Here is a 27,111-nt window from a genome sequence, read left to right on the forward strand (position 1 = left end):
GAATTCTTTAGGAACCAAACAAGAGATTTGCAAAGTGCTTAGAGGAATCTCATGGTCACATGTCATATGCTTGATGCAAATAGGAATCAAATGCTGTAACTGGAAACAGAGAAACAAGAGAGACCACAGTTTGATGTTAAAGAGCCAAGGGTTTATAAGGTTGTAGGAAGAAAGGATGAAGGAAGAATATTCGATATACTACATGGACCACAGGAAGCCCAGTGTATAGGAGGCAAAAACAGAGTGGAAGAAAAATATATGATTAGATGAATCTGTGGAAGCAAGGAAATTATATGGCATATCTCTAAATGATGGTCAGCAGTAAGTAAAACTGCCTTAATAGGGACAAAAAGAAAAAAACAATGTAACTCTTTTATTTTCATTTCCTTTAAAAATTGCTCCCTTAGACTAGTAATTCTAAACATAGATTGCATAAAGCAGCAAATTCTGGTTTCCAGAAAGTACTAGATTCCCAAATGATTTGGCTATTACCTTAATCTGTTATACTGGAAATTCAGTATCTAAAAGTGACCCGAGGAAAGCATGCTACTGAAAGAAAGCCATAAAGGGATAGCTGTGATGAGAGAAAAGTTTAAGTGGTCTATTTCTGCCCTGTGTTATCAGCTGAGACACTGCATATGGGCTTTACACTGTGGTGAAGTCCAGATTGTGGTTATCGCAGAACCAGTCAGTGTGTGAAGAATCAAGTGCTACAATTTGGTTCAAGAAGAGCTTGAATTTCAGCTCTTACTGAGAATTCCTCCTTCACTGCATTTCATAAAGTCAGAATATTCAGCCTTTGCATCTATTGTACCAGTGTGAAGGGAATGGTGGTTGTGACCAGCTTCACTGAATTGCTGCCAGTCTGTACTGGAAATACATAAAAAGGGGTGTCAAAGGACTGACGATGTGAAGAACTAGTCATGATCTTAAGAAATAGAGTACTGCAATTGCTAACCACTGAAACTAGCTTTCATGTCTAGGCAAAAGGAAAGATAAGCATTAAAGAGAAATACCATTAACGAGGTAGCAGATAAGGGAACCAGGTGAAATTAATCTCTGTGCTGAGAGGCAACACATGGTTTAATAGATATATGAACATTTCACTGGCTCTCTGTTGGGACTCCACACTAGCCACAAGATAGAATCACCAGATGGGTTTATGAAAGAGCAATGTTGTTGAAAACTAACGTGCAGCTGAAAGTAATATAAACCAGAAGAGATGCGGTATGCCTTGGTTAGAGAAAATCCTTGTGATACAACATCTCACACAGCCCTGCTATTATATAAATTAAGTAAACTGTGATCAAAATCCAGCAAGCCATATGAATAACTATAGCTTTCTCATATTTTTCATACATGATGGTTTTATATGCATAAAAAGTCATGTAGGCCTGGAAGAGTTTACCAGGTGAGTCACAGTTGCTCTGAAGAGCCTAAAAGCTAGAAGAAATGAAGTAAAACTGCAAAACCTTTGTGTATATCAAAGCATGGGCACTTATCAAAATGCACTAAGAAGAAAGGTTTCGGAAGTAATTTTGGATTTTTGATATGTCGATTGTAATGTGACAGTCTTACAAAATACTGCTAAATAGCAGTGGGTTTTATTATCAAGGTCTTTCAGAATAAAGGGTACACCACATAGAGATATGAGCATAAGTTTTTTCTGTAGGAATATTTATAGGAGTCTGGTGAGTAAAGACGTTCTGAAGTTCCCTAAAGTTTGACATAAAATAGGAATTGTGGGATAAACTTGAGAAGATGAGAATTTAGGATGAGCAAGAAAAAAAAAAAAAAAGCTGATTTGTCACACAGACAGAAGACAAAATTTCTGTTCTTCTACAACAGAAATTTCATTGGTTTTAAGACTGGGGAAAACTATTATGATCACATGCCAAAACATTGTAACCTATCACTTCTCCATCAAAATCACAGTTTTTGAGGCATAGCCTATGTGCTAAGAAATGCCATCTTAGTCTGAAAGTTTTTAGTTTTACAGAATCCCTCAAGCCCTGAAAAACTCTTCCAGTGATTAACTGCTTTTGGTATAAAAAAATTGCACCTTTATTCTGGTATGAAGTGGTTTAACTGCAGCTTCCAGACCCTGGATCTTGTTAGGTCATCTCCACCTATACAACTGCCTGCTGTTGAAAACAGCATGGGCATCATATTCCTTCCAGTGAAGGACTCCAGTTTTGTAGTCTGCTTTGAAACACACTCTAGGAAGGACTCAACAGTGCCATAGAGACACCCCATACATGATAGACATCTTTATTTTATCAGGTGAATTCCACTCAAAATGCCAATTAACACCTTCCTAAAGTCATTCACCTAACTGATGTCACCTTCTTATTCTTTCTCCAACATACATTTGCAATTTCATCCTCCTGTGTTAACAACAGCAGCGCACTAGAAATTCATATTCAATGCATTATCTACTGTCATCTCATTGCTTTTTCTTTCTGGGGATGCAATTGCTCATCTTGCAAATGTGAATGCATTCTTTGTTTCTAGATGCATAATCTAGCACTTAACTCTGATGAAGCACACGTTGACAAAACAAGCCTGCCTGACGATGTGCTTGGGCTCCCTTTTCATTACTTCTATCTGCCAAACCATGCATTATCTGAGAATTTTACTACTATTGATTTCTTTTTCACTCCAGAACACAGGGAAAGGTGTTGAATAGCTTAGAAGAAATTTTTTTGGACCTGATTATTTATGTCTTCCAAGAAGGAAAAGTGCACATTTACAAATTAATATATCATTATTACATGTAATATAAACTACAGTGATTTAATGTAGTGCAAATACATGCATCTATCAAAATGCTGTGCAGAAGTAAATCAAATTACCATTATCTGAATATACTGTACCAGCATGGTTCCTTTTCTTGCATAAACTTGGACGGGAATTTTAAAATATTGGGTTTGTCTAATAAGACCTATTTTCCATATCATGGAAATAATTACTGCACCATTTAAAAGGTCATTTTATGGGATAATATTTACTGATTTTTTCCAGATAAATATTTGATCTATGGTGCTAAAACATCTGTTACCATCATATTTAACATTAAGGTTTTAGAAGATAAAGTTACTGGAACTTTTGTTCTTGAATCTTTTATCTATTAAAATCTGTTCTTTTCTTCCTGCATGTTTAAAATATAAAAAGCAAAAGGAACTCCTGGGTTTTTCCTTTTTTAATTTCCTCACACCCTGACATTTTGCTTCCCCTGTTTCTCTATTATTTCCCTTTTTCCTAGAGAAAAAATAAAACAAGGTTTTAGAGTGGAAAGCGAAGAACTTAGAAATTATGAAAATTAAAAAACATCACTTCTTTTTCACAGGAAATAAAAAGCTTCTTACATTTGGACCAATGACTTAATTTTTGACTTATTTATTTATTTGGAAAAGGAATTTATGAGAAATAGCTTCCTAACTTTGCTGACTTTTGGTAAAACTTGAATTGGAACCTGTATTGAAAATTTTAAGGTCCTTGAATGCATCCAGAGGAAGGTAACAAAGCTGGTGAAAGGGGTGCAAGGCATGTCCTATGAGGAGCAGCTAAGGACTTTGGGCTTCTCTAGTTTGGAGAAAAGGGGACTGAGGTGCAACCTCGTTGTTCCCTTCCCCTTTCTGAGGAGAGGACGTGAAGAGGGAGGTGCTGATCTCTTCTCCCTGGGATCCTGTGACAGGACACGTGGGAATGGTTCAAAACTGCGCCAAGGGAGGTTTGAGCTGGACATTAGGAAGCATTTCTTTACTGAGAGGGTGGTCAAACACTGTGACAGTCTTCCTAGAGAGGTGGTCAAAGCCTCAAACCTGCCAATGTTGAGACATTTGGACAATGCCCTTAATAACATGCTTTAACATTTGGTCAGCCCTGACATGGTCATACAGTTGGACTGAATGATCATTGTAGTTCCTTTCAGCTGAAAATATAATGTTCTATTCTATTCTACTGTAATTCTCTGACGACTCTGAAATGTAAACCCCAAATTCTTGGGAGAATCACAAAATGATCTGATGATAAAGGACTTCCAATATGACCTGTGTACTCCATTTACTTATGCAAGTTACCAGTGGATCAGTGACCCAGTTACACACACTGTTGAGGGAAAATTCATGGAAGACCCTGATCTGCAGGTAAAAAAAAATCTTCATTTTTCAACAATTTCTGTGATGCTTTACTTTTCTTTGCTAATGACATGTCAGACAATCCCCTCTAAGAGTTAAGAACCTCACAATATGTTCCAGTAAAAGACATTAAATGGGGCATTTATGTCACTGACTAACGAAACTAAAGGTGTCCTCATCTTTTCAAAGAAACATCAAATAAACTCCAAGGAAAATTTATCTATAGATAAAATGTTTCATAAGGAATTCATTGTTTGATGTGTGTTCTACAATACAGTGTCAGGTCCAAGGGACTTGGTATGCAAACGTGACAGGGTTGGGTAAAAGAAGTCACAAAAAACAAGCAAAGGTCTCAAGCAACACTGACAATATTCTAGCAATTTAAAAGCTGACAAAGTATCCTTTCCACCTTGTGAGAAAAAAACCTCCTGAGTGGATGAGGTCTAATGATTGCATTGCTGTGAAAGCCAAATCATGGCTGTTTACCACATATACAGCTTTTTACTTTTTCTTTTACGCTATATCTAAGGAAAATGGATTGATATTTTTGCCATGTTTTGCCCAATGTTCTGTTTGTGTATGCATTTGGGTTTGTCTGTCCTTGACCACCAATTGCTTTCATACTTCCTGACTAATTTCAAAAATCATGGTAGGGCCGAAGAGATTTCAATCATAATAAATTTCTGCAGTTTTTTTGGAAATAGTCCATAAAGAGATTCTATTATTTTCCCCTCAGGGAAAGAATAAGTATATTAGAGGTCAAAATCCACGTAAGAGAGATCTTTTGAGACTTGCTTCATTAACTGCATTGTTCAGAGTCTGACTTCCAATAACCTAAGAGAGAGGTAGAACATCTGTATCTATGATTAGTAAAGCCTTCTCTTCCTCAATACCCTACCAAGGTTATTCATTTAAGAGCAAGCTAACTGCATGATAAAGTTCTTAGTTTTTCTTAGCTCTGATGGGAGAGATGTGGAAAGCCAATATAAGGGATTACAAAAGACACTGAGATGTACTTTGCATAGAGCAAAGACTAGATGAGTCCAGCAGTTCTCACTCCTAAAAGTGGTGCCTTGAAGTTGACTGGAAGTGTGATAGGAGGGATATCTGCCCTGTTTTATTGCTTAATATATTCAGCTCTTGTACAGCCCCAACATTGCACTTTCTGGTAATGCTTTCAGCAGTGTAGTTAGCATCTCTCTTGTGGGTTCTTCTCCTCTTTCAGTTGCTCCCACAAGTAGAGTGTGCATTAGAAGGGTTTTGGCTTTGCTCTTTGCACGGTTTCTTTTTGCTGTGATATCTACTCTAAGCACAAACAGGCTTTTTGTTCCCAGGGCTCCCAGTCTAGTTTCAGAATGTTTAAATTGCCTTAACCAAAAACTTCGTGTTAAACCCTTAAATTACTGTAGAACAAAAGTTTTCATTGCTCTGCACTCAGTATGCAGAATACCTCCCTTCAGCTTCTGCAACTCTATGTTCCTCCCTGGAGGATAATTTCTCAACAATAATAGTAAAAATATCAACTAGAAACTTAAAGAAATACAGAAAATTTCACCTGCTAGGGTCTCACCGGGAGTGCAGTAATCTGCCGTTTGATCGTCTTTTTAAAGCAATGCAAGTGCTCCCTCTAGTAGATTATACCTGCAGTTTCTGAATTTATGTAAAGATTGCAAAACGATATAGTACTAACTGGTTTCATGGCTATGCTAGCAAAATAGTTTTCTTTATACGCAGGGTATCAACAACAAGGGAGTTCATAACACGAGGAAAAGCTACAGCATTTAAAATTTCTGTGGCAAATTTGTATTTGAATATGGGTTAGGATGTATGGGTTGGGCAGGTCTAAGTATCCTATCAGGCTGTAACGTAATGCTTTTCTTCCTTGGACTTTAAAAATATAGAGTATGAGCAAAAAATAGTGCTGAAATACCACAGATTACCGTAGGAAAATACAATGATAACATGCCAAGACACAGCTACATATTCTCAGGGAACGCAGAATGTTTTTAGAGACTGCTGAGCCGGATTATGTGGCCATTGCATTCACCACCGAAACACAGCCATGTCTGGGTAAAACCCAGCATCTGCTTAACGGAGCACCACCTGCACAGTGCTTTGAGCCAGGCAGTGCTCACCAATACTGTATCTAACCTGCACAGTGGGGGGAATTTGAAGAAGATAAAAATGCAATTAGGCACACTGAAATTCAGCCAAGACAGTGAGGACAATATACCCACTCTTGCAGAACAAAAATTAAACAGCATCTTTAGTGATGCAAAGGCCTGAAGTTTTAATCTCATTCAGTTGGTGGCATCACTTGCAACCTTGTGCTTACTTCTCTTTCTGCTGCAGCTCTCACTACCACTTTGAGCACCTAAAATAACATGTCCTTCGTCATCTTGCAGTCAGGCAAGTGTGGATGAAACATGACCTGCTTTGCCACACCTACCAGGGCTGACACATGGAAAGTCACAGCTGTAGTATTTGAATATACCTTTGTCTGAAGGCCAGTAACACAGGCATGTGCCAACGACATGGAAGATACTTCTTGAATAATGTAGGCTGATGTTATCATTTGTTGCCACTCAGGGAGCAATGAGCCCTGAGCCAGCGTGGCTTCAGCATGCTGTATGTTACTGTAGGCAGTTATCCCACCAGAGAGGAGAAGCCACTTCATGGGAAAGAAAGTGTAAAAAGGGTTGAAAATGGAAGGATAAAACTGAATTATTAAAACCTCAACTGGCTAGTGGTTGCGCAAAGGAGGACATATAAATGATACAGTATCAAGTAAGATCTTTTTACTTGGTTTTGCATTTGTAATAAACTCTTTAAATCTTTAATTCTATGGAAAGTTTTTGACACTGCAGATGAATATAGTAGATAAATATTGATCTAGAACATTGGAAAATGACCTATTGAGGTCTGTATCCTTCTCCTAACTCTTCAGGGGAAAATTATCAGACAGAAAAAGGCCAGCTATGGGAAAATTTCTTTATAAGTGAAATTTCTTTTACCCATTTTTGAACTGGGCTTTTGAACACGGTCATTAATTTTTATACTTCTTCCTTACTATTATGTTTAAGTGTTGCAATGTTACTTAAAATAATGAGGATGGTTCAGTTAGCTGTGTAAAAATCCAACCCTTTCTGAATCAGGCTGAATTTTGAGGTACAACCATATCTTGCAACAGGACAGTTCCAGGGGCTATTTGCACACAAAATATATTCCAGGAGAAAGTAAACGTGTTTCCTGCCTTTCACTTTTGCTTAAAAAAATAGATGTACAACCTTGGATTTCCTTACAGAGGAGCACGGTACCCAAGGTGAGCAGACAGTGTGCTTGATAACATAGGATCATTCACTTATCCTTCCTCAGGTATCAGAGCCCACATTTCCTGCCCAGCAGAAAAGAAAGAACGATGCAAGATTATATTTTCCCACCAAACACCAAAGAACACAGGTCAGATCCTCATCCTGTCCCACATCTGCTTTTTTCTGCAGATCCACAGTGCTCCAGCAGAGACCAGAAGCCACTATCAATCTTCCTGTACGGATGGAGCTCACAGGGAAGTGTGAACTCCAGTAAAATATACGGGAAAAGAAGATCTGGTAGAAATTATATTTAAGCTGAAGTAAGCACGGCCCTACAAACAAAATATCCTAAAAGATTTGCAAATACATAGATACAGTGAAAAATTACACTCCACGCTCAGGCCAGACTGATTCTGAAGTTATAGGCATAAACTGCAGCTGTGAAAATATTAAGAAATACCTTTATAAATGTATGGCTGTTTAAGCACCGGAACAAGCTGTCGAGGCAGGTTATGGAATTGCTAGCAATGGTGCTATTCAAGGCTGGATTTGGCATTGCCCTATTAGGGATGATATACGTGGAGCTAAATCATTTCTGCCATGATGCAGCTCCTTTCCAGCCCAAATGAGCCAAATGTAAATGTGATGTGCATCGATACATACCAAGTACAAGGAATGAAACTCCTTCTAAATGAGATCAACACACAGAAAAGGTGCATCCAATAAAGATAACCCAGTCATAGGAATGAGCATTTTCATAAAAAGGTAGAAAAAGGAAAGCAAGAGGTGTTCAGACAAACGTATGAGGCATCTGAAAAGGAAACATCCTTTGCTATCTGAACAGAATTAGTATATTAAGAGTATTAAACATATATACTAAACATATATTTCTAAGTGCAGAAGAAAACCATTCCTTTTAGCCTTTGACTTTTTAGCTCAAAATATGTTGTCTTATCAAACTACTTTTTTCAAAGGACTGTAGAAATGCTTGCAGCAAGTTAAAAGCAAAAGACAGCTACCAGTTTGCTAGCTGCAGATGGAGAGACGAGGAAGCTGTTTTAATAATAATAATAACAATAAAAGACAACTCTATCTGGAGACTTCACTTTGCACAAATGGGTTAATTGAGTTCCCACTAGAGTCAGAAGGAGAAAGGGTTTAGCTGACTGTTCACAAGCAACAAACCCAGCCAATATCTTTTGTATTTGCTCTCTCTTTATGGAGGACCTGGTAGTGATGGTCGGTGCTTGGGTAATGATCCAAGGATGAATGCTTCAGTCTGAGCTGAGCCTCAGAATCACGGACCAGCAGACCCATCTCCCAGGGTGGAGCAATGGCCCTAAGGGATGACTGCATTTGAGCTGATAAGAGACCTTCTGGTAAGTCTCTACAGAAGAAGAAGAGCTAGAATTCAATCTGTAGGGGATTCAAGTCAGCTTGTGCATATATGCTGTATATACATGCATATATATATTTTAGAGCTTATGTACATAACCTCAGATGTTAAAGTCTAAACAGTCACCTTAGCTTTTTCAGAGATGGACAGGACCTTCAGAGATTAACACATTCATCCCAAATATGTACTAAGCGATGGACCAAATTACTTTGGAGTTCCCTATTTCTCTCTGTTGACTACAAAGGAAATTGAGATTGTGTCACCTCAGTTAAGGGAGGAAAATTTAGGACACTTGAAATTAAGTGCTACAAACGCTGTTGTTAGGACTGAGGGTGGCTGTGTTGATTCTTGCATCCCTTTCTGTGGGCGTGAGAAGGCCCAAAGGACCCAGGCAGAGATATCTTCATCTTGTGTGTGTTTGAGGAGAGAACAGCCCCAGTCTTGATGCCTTCCCCTAACCATGAGAGCTCCAGGATCTAGCTGCAGGGCCAGACTGCATAGTGCAAGTGTAGCAGATTATCCCAGAAAGGCTTTAGTCTTCTACTCAAAATCCAGGAAAGACTGTTCTGGGGATGTTAAGATTTCCTATGGAAATTAGAAAAAACAACCCTTTGCAACTGGGAATAGACTTACTATGGAGTATATCAAGTTATGGGGAAATCAACCTCACAAATATGGAGAACGTCTAAACCCATTTGCATGAATTACCAAATAGGTAATTTTAAACTTTTTTATATCTTTCTATTTTTTTCTCCTGTGGTCCCTTTTTTTTTTTTTTTTTTTTTAAATTTTTTTTTGTTATTCCCATTTCCCACTGTAAAAGTCAAGAATGGACATTTTCTAATTAAGGACAAGGTATTTCCAAGTCCTTAATGATGTGCTGAGTGGGTGGGGACATGACTGCCATGACATCTGAAATGACAGACTCACTGTATTTCCAAGGCATGGAGTGGTGGGAGTTTATGTCAGTAGGTATCTTTGCTCTAGAGGGTCATTCTCTTGCTCCTCATACAGATAGGAGATGATCATATAACATGAGATTCACATGGGATTTTCTTTACTGCTGCATCAAAAGGACAAAGCCAAAGTCAGAGTCACTCCTGAAATACTTCTCAATTGCAATTGCAATCAGAAACTCTATTGCTTGAAGCAATGGTTAGAAATACCTGATACTTCATGTACAGGTAAACTAATGACAGCATGCACTTTTGCACTCATATTTGTTTTCTGAGGTTTAAAGAAAATAATTTCCTCATCTGCACTAGGACTTTTTCTGTAATTTCCCACAACTCTTCCACTAATGGTAATACTGTGACATCTCAAATTTACTTAAAGGTGATGACCAGCCATTATTTTAACAACTGCCACCCAAAAGAGGTTAGTTGGCTTCTGTCTGAAATGCTAATAACTGCCTGGAGTCTTGTCTGCTTTTGCCTTGCTTCCTCCTTCCATCTGAATAACTCAGAGGAAGGAATAACTGGAAATTTTAATAGAAAAGTCTGAACTATAAGTACAATCTCTGCCATCCATGTTGCGGTCTTACATCAGGCATGGGGTTATGGTTGGGAATAGGTAGACTATTGCTTCCTAAAGATTTTGTATCTCTTTACTGCACCGCTACTAATAGTATTGTTATTGGTAGTAGTAGTAACAGTATTGCAATGTGTTGTAGGGCATCCATTGAGCTTGGTATTCTCTAAAGATTCAACAAGAAATAGCCATGCCCTTATGGTCTTCATGGTTTGGACTTACAAAGGACAAGAAATATTTCTTACATCCAATGTGAATATAGTAATCTAAGAAACACATACACTTTATAATACAAAGATCATAATTATACTCTAATTACACTGTAGTTACATTTTTAACATAAAATTTGCACTAATCTGTATAATGAGGTACTTCATGGACTGGCCAAAAATAATTACAGTGTAAAATGACATAACGAATATACCTGCATTTAAAAGTACACAGTCAGATTCTCAGCTGAGTTAAATAATTATCTCTCTGATGATATCAGTCTGGTTTCTGTGCATTGAAAAGCAAATCATGGGAGCAATAATATCTCAATTATGTAGTTAACCTTCTGGTTATATTAATTAGCGATGATTAGGCATGGGAAACCATAATTATGTCATGTACATAATATCCCTTTGAATCCAAACTCAAAAGGCAGATGTGAACATCTAACCAGGTCCATTTCTGATGTCCAGAACAAATCTGAAACTCAGTGATTTGACCCTCTATCTCGTATCTGAAACACCTCCTGTGGTGATAGCTCCGCTGGTCTCAAACTTGCAGAAGAAACTGCAGTTTGTATTTGTCCCAGAGGAGAAACACAAGGTAGAACTGTCACATATTCTGATTTCACATGGTGGTTACTAAAATCCAACTTAAATTAAAAAAAAAAAAAAAAAAAAAAAAGACAAATAAAACATCTAGTCCAGTTCAGTATCTAAAGAAGCCCTGCAACTAAAGAAACACATTTTCTCTAACTCACCGCATTTAGTCATTTGTCTGGAGTATGAACAGCTAAAAATCAGCACCTCTTGCTCCTGTTTGCAGAAGATCTTGGCAGCCAGAGCATTATTTGCACAGGATTTTTCTGAAGAGTTGCTCCACACTGACTCCAAAAAAGCAGTGGTAGACGCTGTACTGAGGAAACTGGTTTTCCTGAGGTAGCTGTCTGAGAACACCATGGCGTTAGGAAGAAGGAGTCAGAACTAGCAGGATTTTCCACCACTGTCCTCATGCCTAACTTAAGACTGAAGCTTTTCACCTTCAAGGATAAAGAAGAGAGAAGCCATTCTGAGCTAACACTCTTCCCCCAGTACAGCAGAGAGATGCTTTATCCCAGCAGACCGTTCCCTCACAGCAGGACTACAGTAAGAAATTCATGTGTAGGTCATTCAGTCCTATTTAGAAAAATAGTAGACATTTCACTTTTGTATAGGTTTCTGTCACTTACTGAAACCCACAGAAGCTCTACAATGCAAGAGGAATTATGGATCTACATTTGTGCAAGTCCAGGGTTATTCCTGTCATTCAGATGGCAGCATCTTTCCATCTCTTCAGGAAAAAGGACAAGTGTAGAAGAACTTCACAGAATTTCCATTAAAACTAATACTTTGAAAAGTGAATGTCAGAAGAGACTGTATGTTGTACCAAACATACTTTAAATGGACAGTTTGCAGATGTCAGGTTGAAGTGCTCCAAAGTTAGGAGTTGCCCTATTCAAGGTTGCCTGTGCATTCTGCATAGCATTGCACATGCAGGCACTTTATAGCTGTTAATGCCTGATTTTGCTTTTATTTTTTAAGCTAAGTAACTTAAATTTAAAAGGCTGACTTGCAAATCTGGCATTTGTAATTCTGGGAAACCCCACTTTGCACACATTATCATCTATATGATTATCATTCTTATCCGATGTATTGTGTGCTTTCTGCTGTGCTATCAGCAAGGGACACTGGTGCAACACAGGCCAGAATTATGTATTGACCCCACAGAATTAAAAGTCTTGGACCCTCAGTGGGTCTATTTTAAGTTGACACATCAGTTCATGGTAGACCAGGTTGAACAGAAAACCCTGCTCTGTGAGGAGCCCAGGTCTGTGAGGCCCTGGGCGTACCACAGGCAGAGCAAGGTCTCCTTAGCTGGCACTGTCACTTAAGGGACTAAAGGCACATGGCACTTGGCAGGACGTAACCCAGTATGACTTTGGTAAGACATGTTTCCTGTCTTTTAGTTCACCAAAATGTAGAACTGTTGCCTAGTATTTACCAGCTGCAGTTCCCGGGTATAGCAACTTGTTCTCTAATGATATTTCCAATTCAGCCCGAGATTCCTGAATAAAATTTCTGTAGAAGGATTACTTAAATATTTTCTTTTTCAACCTGAAGTTTGCTGAATATAATGTTATAGAAACAATCCTTGCAAATATCTCACTTCAGGAAAGGTTTTTTTCTTTTTCCTTCTGCTCTTGGCAGAGGCTGTGACAAGAATGACAGCACAAAACACAACAGAATGTTATAAACATTACTTTTCCTCAGACAGCGAACTCCTGGATTGCCACCACCCTAGGCAGGAAACTGAGCCACTCTTCTCTCAGAAACTCCCAGCCTTGTCTCATCCTGGGGCTGCAGGGTATGTATAAATTGAGCACAACGTTACTGCTGTGATGTTCCTGGCCTGTATGGATGCTGATGCTTTTGAGGTCAACCCAAAGATGAGCTTCACCTACAGGCACAGTTTGGGGCTCCTAGGGAGTGACAAATTTGGGTTCCGTTGAGGAAAGAGTATGGGCCACCCATCTCTATAGGTATCTAAAAAGGGACACCAGCAGAGAAATAAACAAGTAAGGAAAGGTGGTTTTCATCACTTCAGTGTTTTTTTGCCTTTCCTTCTACTCGCTGCACAAGCAAGGCAATTCCATTTGGCCCCACTCTTTGATACACACCTCCTGACACCCAACAGAAAGGTTGCCATAATCTGACAACAAGCATAAGCTCCCCTTCCCCACTTTCATTCTTTTCTCCATCCAGCCACACAGATCTTTTTTCCCTAAACCCGCACCCCTTGCTCAGGTCAGGATCCATCCCTGTCACAACCTGGCATGTTCTCCGATCTTCCTGCTGGCCTCTTCCCCCTCTCATCACGTTCTTTCCATCAAACCTGCTTACACTGAAGAGTTGTGCACAGCATCTCAAGAGCTGACATGAGTCAAACCATGTTAGGGGCCATTCTAACAGTTTAACAGTGCAGAAGATCGAATTAGACACTTTGGCATGGATTTATTTATCAGTATTAATGAGGCTGAACCAATCATGCAATTCCTCGGGGTCTTTTGCCTCACTCTTCCATTTCCCTTCTGGAATCTTGACCATCCACTCTGTCCTACTCCTTCCCACTTTGGCCAGATGCTTCAGAGATGCTGGGTGCAGGATTGGTGAGGCCATGGCTTGGTCTCATTGGTTAGTGACATGAATACTTTATCAGGAGACAAACAAAATAGGAGGTGGGAGTTGGGTGGTGCATACACCTACAGGGTTTTTCTCGAGGTAAAGAGCAAGAAAATATATTTTTTGGGGAGCTTGAGGGGTTTTTTGTTAAAAAAATAAGCTTCTCCAAGCCTTGCAGCTTTGGCTATTGAGGTATCTCTCACTGTAGCATGGCAATTGGTCTTGAGTACTAGAAGCATGAATGAAATTTAAGAAATTAACTGTAAAGATGCAGAGTTCTGTCCACAGGTAAGATTTCCTGCCATCGAAAAGCCAGCACTAATGTTTTGGGGTCTGGGCTGACACTGCTGAGATTTTCCATAGAGTCATTGCTGGGGTTCAGACTCATGATACGGTGAAACCCTGACAAACTTGGATGTGATTGCACCAAACAATGCTGACTCAGCAAGCCATTTTGGGCATGTTTCCCTCCTCCTTTTCAACGTACCTGCCCAGCAAACTCATCAACCATACAGATGCACTAAAAGTACTTGGAACAGAAATGAGAACAAAAGGAAATGACAACAATTCTGCTAGAAAAGCTGGATTTTATGTTTGTTCTTCATCTGCACCTTCCTCTGCCCGGGTGCAACACAAAGGAAATCTCTGCAGCTGATCTGGGACTTCACAAACCAAGGGATTATGTGCTACAGATACTGACAGGCCCCTTTGCTTACAGCCTGGCAAACACCACAACAGTAATCTCCTCTCTGAGATACAGTCCATCAATCTTATTCTTACACCAACCCATTCCGCTCTGCCACTCAGACAGAGCTGGAAGAGAAGACCTCCTCAGAAAGGATGTGAAAATCTTTCTTCCTTGGCACGCTCCTATTTTAACTTACTCTTTCATCTGGCCTCTCATCAAAGACAGGTCAACGCATATCTATTTTCTGTGCTGAGCTGACTAGTTTTCAATAACAATTTCTCCTTCGTTTTGTAACAGAGATCAATAAAACTGCCCCTCTCTCATATTGGCCAAGATTCCAGCAACGTCATTTGCTCTCTTTATTGTTGCTAATGCTTTGTTTTCTTTCCTTTTTTTTTTTTTTTTTTTTTTTTTTGGCAAAGTACAGATCAATTTAACAAGATGAAAATGACTTAGACTTTCGCTCAAGGTAAAATCTGCACTTTATAACCCAGGATGTAATTTACAATCCTGCCATTAAGCTCTGTTAATCCTATTATTATGAAGATAAATAATTACCCATAGCGAAGAAAGGGATTCCCAACAGAGTAGAATTATATTTTCCATCAGTAATGAAAAATATCCCTGCAGCAGTGACACTGGAAATACAGATAGTGAGTACTCCCAAGAGTCCCAGGAAAGGTTTGCTACGCAGGCAGTCCTTCATGGAGCTCGAGAGGGTAGCAGTCAGGAGAATCAGCATCAGGCTCACCAAAATCTTGCCCCTGGCCAAGAGACTGGTCTGGTGGAAGTCCTTCCAGAGGCTAAAGGACGCTAGTGAGTAGAGCTGCAGATCTTGGTGATCCAGCTGCATCTTGTGCATCAGTTTACAGAATTCACTCTCCCACTTCTCCCCAATGAGGTCCTGGGTGACAGAGCCATACGTTTGGAGGTAGTAAGTGATTTGGATGGCTCTGGCTGATTTGACTCTCTGGTCCTTGCTGTTTGGCACTTCCATGACCCCTCCGAGCTGGTGGCCAATAAAACTGCTCCTTCCATCCTGGGAGAAAAAGTAAAAAAGATGAGCATGTGGTTATCCTGCGTTTGACTCTACCTTCCTTTCACAGACATGCCAAGAGCTCCACTCAAAGGCCACTGCAGTCAACAAGAGTGGTGCCATTCACTTCAGTGGGCTTTGGGACACATCCTTGTTCCCTGCCACAACTCTGTTTCTCACTCATTAGAGACTCATTTGCAATTTTGCTGCAGTTCGGGGACTGCTCAGGTACTCATTGCAGTCCCAAATATTAGGGGACTGATATGTAGCATGCAAGCTCCTCACCCCACAGAAGATTGCTTCCCACATTTTAACTCTGACAGACAACAACAAATCTTCAGTACTGAAGTATGAAATGTTTGAGATTAAGATGAATTTCTGGAAGATTTGTGATTTCCTGACACTTTGGAAACGCTTTTAAAAAACTGGAAATCTACAGAAAATGAGGCCCGGTTTCTCAGTATACAGAAGTAAATGTAGACAGATCCACAAAGTTTAATAGCTACTCTGGCTCTAGAAACATATAATTAAAATCAGACTTTTGGAATTGTTTTTTGAGATTTCATGGATTTATATCAGTGGTACAGATAAAAGAATTTACCTTACACTTTGATTTAGTTTTTTATATTTTAAAAATATGAACCTTATTCTGGTCTCACTTATTTCAATATAAGACAACTTCATGACAATCAGTAAAGGACACATCAAGGTCCACTCAGGATGAAGTCCTGTCTATTTACAAGACCAGGACGTTTTCTTTTTGTAGAGTTATCTGGTCCCATTTAGATGTGTTTTTTTTCTTTTTCTTTTTTGTAAGAAAAATTTAGTAAGAAAGGTCCTATAAGGAAGGTCCTTGCTTTTATGCCACTGTTCTAGTTCTCTAGAATAACTGTGATGTGCCCCTTTCAAGACAGGGTAAGCTTGTGTGGATTTAGAAGATCAAAGTCAGTTGCAACCTGAGGAAGAAGACTCAGTAGATTGGATAAGAATGTCCTAGCACAAGTAATGTCTATGATCAAAAAACTCGAAACCCAGGAATTAAATGTCTGTTGCACACCAAATGATGACATTTTGCTTTTTTTTTTTTTTTTCCCTGTAAATTGGATTATAAGTTTTCAGATTTCTTTCCTCTTGTATTTAATAAAAACATAAAATTCTCAAGCCAGTTAATGTATAAAACATCTTGCAGTGGCAAGTTCACATGAGATAATACTCTTTGCCTAGATGCACTATGGGAATGAGCTGACTGACAGCTTGAATTTGGGAGATGCTCTGCCCTATACACACAGAAGCAGTCATCTGTAAAAGGCCAGAAGCATTTGGAGGAGACGCTCTTAACATCTATTACATCCAACATTAACCATTTCTAGAAACACCTGTGCTGCACATGGGTCATTATCTGAAATTGCCACACCTGCTCATTGTAATGATTCCCATCTTAAGGAAAAATCAATGAAGCAAGGTAACAGACTTTATGAAACACTAGTACCTTCCAGCATGTCTGCTTATAGAGTAAATAAATGTCAGAAATTAAGAGACAGTGCTGAAAATGTTTTATATACTCACCTTGTCTTCTCTCTCGTGTGTAAATTTCCCACTGAGAAATTTCTGCCTATGCCTGCTTTCATGGCAGGAACTCACAATGTTTTTAGTATTTGCCTGCCACAGCACAGGGAACGTGACAAAGTGCTTTTCAGAAGTTCATTTTTTCCCTATTCCCAGTTGTTATTTCCCACTGAAATAACGGCTTTTGGCGAAGTATCTTGGCACGAGCTGACATGAAAGGTGATTTGCAGTCTAAGCCAGCTTCTCAAATCACCTGAAGCCTCATTGCAAATGTCATATAAGCAGAGACAGCTAGCATAGAGGGGCAGCTGGTGCTGTTTGGACTCCAAAACCCCCTTGTCTCTGGCATTTCATGTTAGAATCCTGTTTTGAGTCATTATTTCTTTTTTTTTTTTTTTTTTCCCCAAGAAGGGGTCACACCTAACACTAACAAAAGGTACATTTCCAAGCTGGTAATTTAGGTTTGAGCAATGCAGTCCCTGCTCACATCAGATGCAACTTAGCAGTTAAAAATCCCCTTTGGCACTGCTTTGAAATTTGAGGGAGAAATGTCATATTTCCTCAGTATATATGCAGTGTTGACATTCAAATGTTTTCAGCCACTGCAGGATACTTTAGCAGCACAGCTCCAAACTCAGACAATGGACTGTAATTCAGATTTCATTGATTCACTCTGCAACATTCATGGCAAGGTTACAGGAAACTTTGTGATGACCATCTGCCTTCCTCTGCGAAAGGTGCACCGAACGACGGCAACATTTCAAAAGAGGCACCAGAGCAGGCACAAATAAATCATGTTCTGCTGTATCTCCCATGAAACAGAAGATAATGGCTATTTGTTACACTGATGTACAATAGGGCACCCAGCTCATATGTCAGCAAAATAGAGAGTGAGCTTTCAGATGGAATCGAGGAAATCACAGATGTTGAATTGCTTTGAGGTCGTTTTGTCCGTCCCTTTCCTTCCAAAGGCAGATTGCTTCCTATCTACACAAGGGTTTTGCCTTTGCTGCTTTTATAGCATGCAAAAAAAAAACCTGACACCACCGCATTTGGGAAAATGGGGCCCCTTTCTAATACAGCTCAAATGTTGTCTTTGCCAAATGCTCCAAGAGAGATAAAGGTCCTGTTGTGCTAGGCAGGGCTGTCACAGTAATGGTTACAATCTCAGCAAGGAAGACAGAAGAAAGATGGGGAAAAATATTGCCTTTCATCCCATTTTACAGATGGAGACTGAAGTGTGAGAAAATGAAGACCCAGTGCTGTCAACATGACTTTCAGCATCTCCCAGGGGCCTCCAAGCGAGAGACCTAACTACGTCTTGGTGTCTCATAGGCACTTCAGGAGTGCGTTCACCATCCCAAGTTCTCTGTTGTCCTCCAGAACTACCTTGGTGAAAGAAGGAGATGTGAAAGGCTAAGCTCCTAAGCTAAGCCAAAGGTTTGGGAAATAAAATGAGGCTGCAGTGACTTGTATAAATGAGGCCTGAAGAGCAGGCAAGTTTTAAATGAGATCCTTCATTCCCTTTAGTTGCTCAACAGAAAAAAAAAAAAAAAAAGTACTTTCTGATGTTAATTGGTGCATTCTTCCTAGTATATGCCTACATGACTATTTTTAATTTCATAACAATGGTTTTATTTTTCAGACTACAGATCCCTTATACATTTTACCTACCTATGTTGCTATTCTCTGATCTTATACACAGAAAAGCAAACTCAAAAAGTAGAATAATAATAATAATATTAATACTTATTGGTTGCGTACCATTTTACACCCATGTGTATCCACCCACAAGATGATAACTGTCTTCAGCAAGATCACTAGCATGGCTGGAGCCTGAATTTCAGATGTGTCTTTCTCTTTCCCTTTTTTTTATAATGTCTAATGAAAAATTCACAGGGTCTGTTCTCCCAGAGGACAGAAAGGGCCATTGCCCATTCTGATGGCATCTAATTCTATCCAAATCTGAGCATCTTTAATGATGGCATGAATAGGTCACTTTTCTAGGGCATGTGACATTTGATCTTAAACAGGGGCTAAGCAAAAAATCTTTGATTTAATGGATACTATGACCTCGGATTTTGTGTACTCCCTTCTCTTTTTCTAGATGCCTCAAAGACATTTGATACATTTAGACTCTGAAAAGAAGGAGGACAAGAACTAAGGACTTTCAGAGGAGTGAGAGATGACAGATGTGAATGACATCATTCTCCTGAAAATCATCATGGATTCCCCCAGCATGATGGACTTTGCCACCTGCGTTTGTGCAGACCTGGACTTGCATGTGATTGAAAATCCAAACTCTTTTTTTGTTCAGCAGTAAAATCACTAATGGTGAATGGATGAATGCATAATAAACCCCTACCATATTTCAGGCTGTATACTTGTCTGTAAAGGATGCTTGGACACTTAATATCCTAAAAAGGTGTGTAATTGTCAGGGCGCTGCTTGGTTTGCTCCAAAGCTGAGTGCAGAACCTCTCAGGGTAACAAAAACAGCTGCTCTCACTGAGCTGAAGATCTTTTGTTGGTGCTAAGGTAGGTATAGACCCTCTCTCTGTGTGCAGCCCAGAGGGATGCTAGCACTACTCCCTTACTGATAAATCACCTGAGAGCTCTTTTGTTTCCTTAATAATTTCAGTGTGGCTGCTGCAGCCCCAACTCCCATCCTGGGAGTTCTGTGTGGCCACTCCCATTGTCGCACCCTGGGGTGGAATGTCTTCTCCCTCCTTTGAATGGCACCAGCCTTCACTGACTTCCCTCTCATGCGAAAAACAGAGGATTTAAGGTATTTTTGAGATGCCATGGCTTCTGCCTTCCCAGTGCCCTGCTCAGTGGTGATTAGGGCTGGTGAGAGGTTCAAATGTCATTTCAGACCCATGGCAAGAAGAGGATCCCTTGTATCCTGCTGCCAGATCACTCTCATTCAAGTACATTCACAGGACCTCTGCCATCAAATTTATCTCTATTTTTATTTTTCTTTAACTGCTACCTCTTATCAATTGGAATGATGGATAGCTATCAAGCTACGTTATAGAAATGTTAAGATAAAGCATGCAATCCTGGTTAAACTCTATTTTATCTTAAAAGCTCAAAAATATTCAACAGAAGTCAACCAGGGATTTCTGATGGAATATATTGTGTGACAATGCGATCAATGCTGTTGTTTCTCTCCATGATAAGAACATTCCTACTCTACCAAACATGGGTCATAGAAAGTATAACATAGAGGTTAGGATGAAGTCAGTTGCTTTAGTTCACCTAAAGTTTTCAAGGTAAAAGAAAATTAAAATCTTTCATTTAAGGTTTAATACATTGGGTTGCTCTGGCCTCCCTTCAGACTCACTGTAATACTTCGGAGGGAGCTTCTTTCTCCCCAACCAAACTGCCTTCTCTGTCCTTGTCCCCAGTATAGTTATTCATTCACCTGATAACAGTTCATCCCTATTACACAGCCACCAATTATCACCAGTTCCTGAAGCATGCCTTATAAACAGTTGCACATAAAGCTGATTTATGTCAGTGTAGCAGTTTTCCTGACTTCAGAGCTGTGTAGGTTCTCTTGCCCACACACTAGACTGCTGTGCTTGTGCCTGTGCAGCTATTCTGTACAGCTCAGCAATGGAGAGAGAGTCCAGGGCAAGTGAGCCCTGAGGGCAACACATTTGAGGTAAAACTGTACCTTGGCTGTCTGGGAACAGGGACACAGCAGTGGCCATGTGGTCTGTTCACTCAGCAAAAATAAAATACATCAAAGTGGTCATAAGAAGCTATCCAGGAAATAATGCTCCAGGGTCTCTGCTTCAATAAAGAGCAATTCAGTTACTTCCAGCTATCTGGCAATGGTGAGGTTCAGCTCACCAGCTAGTCAAGAAAATTTGTTTTATAGTCACTGTAAGAGTCAGACCCATCCAGAGGATGATCCACTCCATCCTAAGGAATGGGTCAAAACCAGACTTGCCCTCTGCAGTTGCCTGTCTCTCTCTATTTACATCAGAGGCACAAGAATACTTATACTTCATCCTAACTTTTATCAGGCTACAAAAGTTAGGAGAAATTAACCCACCGTAAATGGCAGAAGCAAACACAAAACTAGCTGAGCTGTCTTGGCCCCCTCACAGGCATGTCCTGCACATTAACAAATGTATGGACTTTGTCCCCCCTCCCAGGGAAATCAAGGATTGCTAGTGTGATCTTTAAGAGAAGAACATGTGTACCCAGAACACCCAAAAGGCAAACAGACCCTCTGGCACCTCCTTCTGATGAGTCTGGGCCTGTGCCCCTTTCCCTTACTGCTTTGGCTTTCTATTTTTTGATCTGGTAATTTGAAAAGAGACAAGAACAGAATAAAAGTATTTCAAGAGACTTATATACTCTAGGATTAATAACAGAGATGTTCCTAACACAGTTCTATTCCTTCCAAATAAATCCGTTTATGGAGGAATTCATAAGGGTGCAATAGCAAAGTGTGATTGCTATTAGAGAGCTCTTCTCTGTGGAGGAACTTCTGGTGCTGGACACACTGTATTTCTGAGTAGTACTTCCCACTTTGTTCCTTCATTATTATCCCATCAGGTTTTCACACAATCTCAGAATGGTTTGGCTTGGAAGGGACCATCTAGTCCAACCCTCCTGCAATAAGCAGGGACATCTTCACCTAGATCAAGTTACTCACAGCCCCATCCAACCCGACCTTGAATGTTTCCAGGGATGGGGCATCTATCACATCTCTGGGCAACCTGTGCCAGTGTTTCATCACCCTCAACTGGGCATCTCTGTCAAGAGAGGGGAAGGACAGAAGGAAAGCAGAAAAGGCTCTACCTTCACCTTCTGCTTCCCCTCCACATCCCTCAGTAATGAAAACACAAGATAAGTCCTCTACCTCCCAGACCAGCTCACTCCACACCAAATCTTCCCTCCTACACTATATTTCACCTTTACATCCTTTTCAAGCCTCTGTTTAACTTTGTCTTATCTTCGGGTTCTTCATCTCCCAACTGACCTTCCTCCCACTCTCAAGGTCAGATTCCCATTTGATCCATCTCAGAACCTGTCCCGTTCTTCTGGGAAAAGAGGGATAGATTTACTGTCCAATTCACTCCCAGCACAGTTTTGTCCCCAGCTGTGCACCCAAGGACACAGTGGCGACTTTGAAGCTGCTGAGTCAGCCGTGATTACACACTTACCCGAGGAGGGGAAGGGCACTACTTCTGGAAGGTGGAGGGGTTACAGACAGCACAAAGAGGACTGCAAGCACTGGGAAGAAATTCTTGGGTACAGTTGCCCTATCTGTCTTTTTCTCTCCCTTCCATCAGGAGCAGGATCACAGGCACAGTAGTGAAATAACACTGACAGTTCAGTCAGGTGAATTGGTGGCTGCACCCCAGCCCCATGAGATGGATCCAGGGATGAAAGACACCGCTTGCTTTGGGTGCCCAGCACCCTGGGGACTGGTGGGACAGTTTGCTCAGGAGGAAACGAAGGTGAGTGGCTCAGCTCAACTTGCTGACAGTGACACATGTTCACCTTCCACAGGAGATTCGTGTCAGCAGGGCCTCTCAAGTCGTAGGTAAGCCTGGGTGTGTAAATCTACCAGGTCAGGTCTTAAAATATTGCTGTCCTCTTGTTTCCATCAGGCACAGAGCCACGAATCCCTCCTCACCATATATTGTCCTTTGAGTTTGTGTTCTGCCCTGCCCAGGATCAAAAGTCCTCAAGGCCTGGGGCTCAGCCCTTTGCTTTTCACAGCCTGTGCCTGCCAGTGGGTCTTCCCTGGTATAATAGAGCAAAAAGTCAGGCTGCATCTGTCCCCTAAATCCCCTAGGATAAAGGATGATGGTAAAAATAATCACTGCAGACCAGAACAGTTTCCCTTGCTCACCCTTGAATATGTTCCTGTCCAAGGGATGGCTGTGGACAAATTAAGCAAGTGGGAAGTGTGCTTTGTGAGGGGATTTGTGCAGCAAGTGGTCACTGATGCAAGATAAGGGGAGTTTGTTGTGACTGTAAAATAAAACCAGGGCTAGGAGTGAGATGCCCTAAAGAGACTGGTAGTATGAAAAGGAGGAAGGCAGGAGGGAGAAAGTACAGGGTGAGGGGTAACAAAGCAGCAGTTCTCGTTGCACCATGGCCACGCAGAAAGAGGCAGAAGGCAGCAGGTGAGAAAAGTTGCTTTGAAATCCTCTTGCAAAGAGCAGAGCTGTGTCTCCCATGCCCTGTGCCACTGTGCCAGTGGCAGTAGAAGAGCACAGCCCTGCACTGCAGTCCCTGCTTCAGTGCTCACCGCCTTCCCGTCCCCCCTCCAGCATCCCTCCCTCTCACCTCCCCGCAGGACCCTGCACCACAAGGTAGCAGAAAGACAATAACTCAGGGCTGGGTTTAGCTACCCTAAACCGACTTCCCCCCAGCACCCCAACAGAAGAACAGGAAATTTCAAGCATTTCCACCCCAGAAGTCACACTTCAGGCTGGGTATCACATGTGTTATTTCTTCCTTCTGGTGTCTATCTGCTCCCGGGTATCTGTTTGCCATCCCTGTGTGGCTGTACCGTGCTGCCCTAGTGTGTAGGGACCGATACAGCACGGGAGGATTCAAACCCCATCCCCAGCTCTGGGGCTCTCCCCAGCAGCCTGTAACAACGGGTGGGCAGTGGGGGAAGAGAGTGTTGCAGGAATAATTCCAGCTCTGTCTTTCATCTGGAAAGGATCAGGGACTTGGCTTATGGCTCAGTGGCTTCCTCTAACCATAAACAGGACTATGCCTTGATTACTGCAGATTGTTGAATTATTCCCCCACCTGCATTGTTTGCAGGACAGCTCCAGATCATGTTGAACTCATTCAGCTAACCAGGAGCTTCACACTGAGGTGTAGGATATTCCTCAGAAGCTTTTCTATCCCTTAAAATTTCTATCCCTGGACTGCTACGCTTCACATCACCAAGGAAGACAACATTCATATTTTCCATATATTCAAATCCTGCTTTATGACAGACTTTTTCAAGGAGGTGCCACATGGTTTTAGGAGGGGAAATCCAAGCTCCTGTATTACATGGTACAGTTGTGGCCCTCTACCTATGCAGAGTAGGACAACATCCAAGCCTCTGTCAGGTGCTAAGCCATGAGGAATACCCAGGTCCAATTAAAAAAATGCTGTTCTTATCTCCATGGTCTTTTGAACAGTCACTGTTCATCCCAAAGGATTTTGTTTGTGCCAATGAGAAATGTAGGACTGAATCACTAAGGAGAGAGCAGTGCCTCAAGGGAGATGCACAAACCACCAATATTTGGATATGAACAGTTAAACACACTCATGCATGCAGGCATGTATATGAAGAAGACATTTACCATCTCTCATATTTGGTAAACTCTAGGAATCTATAGCATGAACATTTTATATTAATGAATACTTCATATTCTGATTTCGTCCACAGCTCAATCTCAATGCTAAAAATATTCAAAGGAAAGCGATAAAATTGCAAAAAGCATAAAAAGACAAATAATGCTTTTTCAGTGCGGGACAGTGGTCCATCTAGCCCAATTTTTAGTCTCTGTGCATTTCTAAACCATGACACGTCAAGAGAGTGTCTTCCATAGCATGGCTGGAAGATGCTTTTGGAAGTCATAGTTATTGTGGATTTTCCAGCTCTTCAACAAACAAAAAAGTGAAATGATCTGCTGAGAAGGGGGAGAAAGAATGCAACTGTTCATTTTTAAACAAAGAAATCCTTCTGCCAAATGCAGGGATTTGAATGACATTGGCAATAAAAGGTAAGCAAAATTAATGAATTAAAGCAATCTTGTGCCGCAGTGAAATCCAAGAGAGTTTTGTTATTTCAAGAGGGTCATGGCTTTCTCCAAATGAGAGTAAACAGGATAATATTCCACCAGAATGCTTTCTGTCTTCTCTGAAGGTCTAATCTTAAAGCTTTCTTCCTTATCCTAAAGTAAAATATAAAAGACAGCAGAAAACACTAAAAATTAAGGAAACCTACTTTCTTGTCTTCTTTCCAATTCAACAAAAGCAAAAAGACACAAAAGTATTTGCAAAATTTGATCACACACATCATATGCCCAAGCTGAAAGGTTCTGGGGGGACCAGAATGGGATCCAATAATTGTCCCTAAAAGGAGATCCTGAAAGGGATCACACATTTTCACTGGCAGGTTTGTAGGCCCTCTTGCTTTGTGTGCATCTCACTGTGCACTTCTAATTGTTTTTCCTGCACCACTTGAAGTCCAATAGACACAAGAAATAGGAAGAAAACCTGCCAGGAAACAAAAGGAATTGGATTTGCCTGGTTTTATTACTCCATCTAAAGGAAATGTTAAAAAATAAACAACAGAGAATGAAAAGAAGTGAGGAGTAAAGCAGATCCACAGGAATCATTTAAGCTCTTACAATCTGAAGTTTCAATAATGACACAGAAAAAGGTGCTTTTTTCTTTTTAAATTATGTTTTATGTTGCCAAACATCTCTTTAATTTTCTCTTCTTTCTGCTCTTCCTGGTTTCTCTGGGGACCAGCAGCCAGAGTACTGAAACACTGCAATAATGTTTTATCAAAGGCAAGAAGAAAAGAAATAACTGAGAATCAGAGTCAAGCGTGATGGGGCAAGATTTTGGGACTAGTGTGGTTTTGAGGTTAACTTCCAGCTAAGCAGTTTGCAGGCTTAAGTAAGCCCAGCCTTCGAATCAAGGCACTGCTGTGCTTTTACCCAAGTCCTGTCAGGATCTTCCACTTTTGCAGCGCTCAATAAGATATAAAAAGACATTGTGCAAAGCCAATACAGTTAAGAACACTTAACACTTCAAGTTGAAAATTCCTCTTTTTTAAGAGATAAATTTCCCTCTTTTTTTTTTTAATCTCAAATTTGGCATCGTGAAGCAATTTCTCTACCCTGAAGCATCCCCCCCTTTGCTTCAGCACACACAGATTTTTAATGAGTTTGGCCATTTGTTAGCTAGAGAGAGCCAAAACAATGTCTTGTTTCAGATGTTTTTCCTTTTTTTTTTTTTTTCATAACATTGGACCAGAATCTGGAAAGGTGGAGAGGGAATCAGGCATTTAGTAGGCCTGTATACATGCATGAAAATATAATTGAAGCTGGGGTTCGTATGGTATAGCTGACTCCCACACAAGGTGCTCTTGAATTCAGAATGTTCGAAGAGATTTTTCACCCCCACATACGAACACCAGCAGGAAGTATTTATATGTGTAAAATCTGTCTCAAGATCACCCTTTAGCAAGCACCCTTCATGATAAAATCTTATGTTCTTAGTAGCCCACAGACATGAAGGTGTTGTCATGTGTGATTCTCTGATATGTTTTCTTTAATTCTTGTTCCAGTCAAAAAAGTAGAGCTCATTGCATCATCTCCACTTTGGGCTTCTCATTGCCTTGGGTCACCGGAGAGCTCTCCCACTGGAAGTTTGCTGACATTACAAGGGCCAGGTTTTCTTTATTTTTTTAGCCGTGCTCTGTGGGAGAGAATGTCCCATGGTGTCTCAGACAGCACAGAGCACATTTGCAATGATAAGCAAGAATTAAACAACAGCGTGCAACAACTTGAAAATTTTGCATCAGCCTGAAAACTTCCTCTAGATATTGCAGGAGTTGCTAACTGCCACTGAACAAGGTCCATGTGCTGGGATCAATTCGTTTTGATGCAGCCTTTGTGCTGTGGAGGCCAGGGAGGACCCACACGAGGTACAGCAGATGTTGAGCTCTCAGACCATAATCACTGGTCACCAGTGAGGTTCTGGCATGGCCCAAGACCCCACTGTGCAAGGTGTGTAAACGCACAGCTGGAGAAGCTGCCCATGCTTCAAAGATTTTCCCATGGGATGATGGAGTTTCCTTAGACTCTGTATTTCCCAGTGCAAACTGGGAATGTGGCCAGAGGAGGGGTCCCTTCCTTCTCCTTCCTGAGCCAGCACCTCCTCCCTGCCAAGCTCAGGAGCAGCAGTTCATGTGGCATGTGGTGAAATGGATTGGAGGAATAATCCAGGTTTATGCAAACTC

At 40.7% G+C, this 27,111-nt stretch overlaps 1 protein-coding gene across 2 annotated transcripts in view; it reads right to left on the reverse strand.

The window, feature by feature from the left end:
- The window catches only part of PTCHD4 (patched domain containing 4), an 86,573-nt gene that overhangs the window by 45,396 nt on the left and 14,066 nt on the right, over positions 1-27,111 (reverse strand). For both annotated transcript variants that reach the window (XM_074921797.1, XM_074921789.1), the window contains exon 2: positions 15,051-15,531. In XM_074921797.1, coding sequence (XP_074777898.1) covers positions 15,051-15,531 — 481 coding nt within the window. The remainder of the gene's footprint in view (positions 1-15,050; positions 15,532-27,111) is intronic.

This window comes from Athene noctua, chromosome 1 (genome assembly GCF_965140245.1).
Source record: "Athene noctua chromosome 1, bAthNoc1.hap1.1, whole genome shotgun sequence".
NCBI classification, from domain to species: domain Eukaryota; kingdom Metazoa; phylum Chordata; class Aves; order Strigiformes; family Strigidae; genus Athene; species Athene noctua.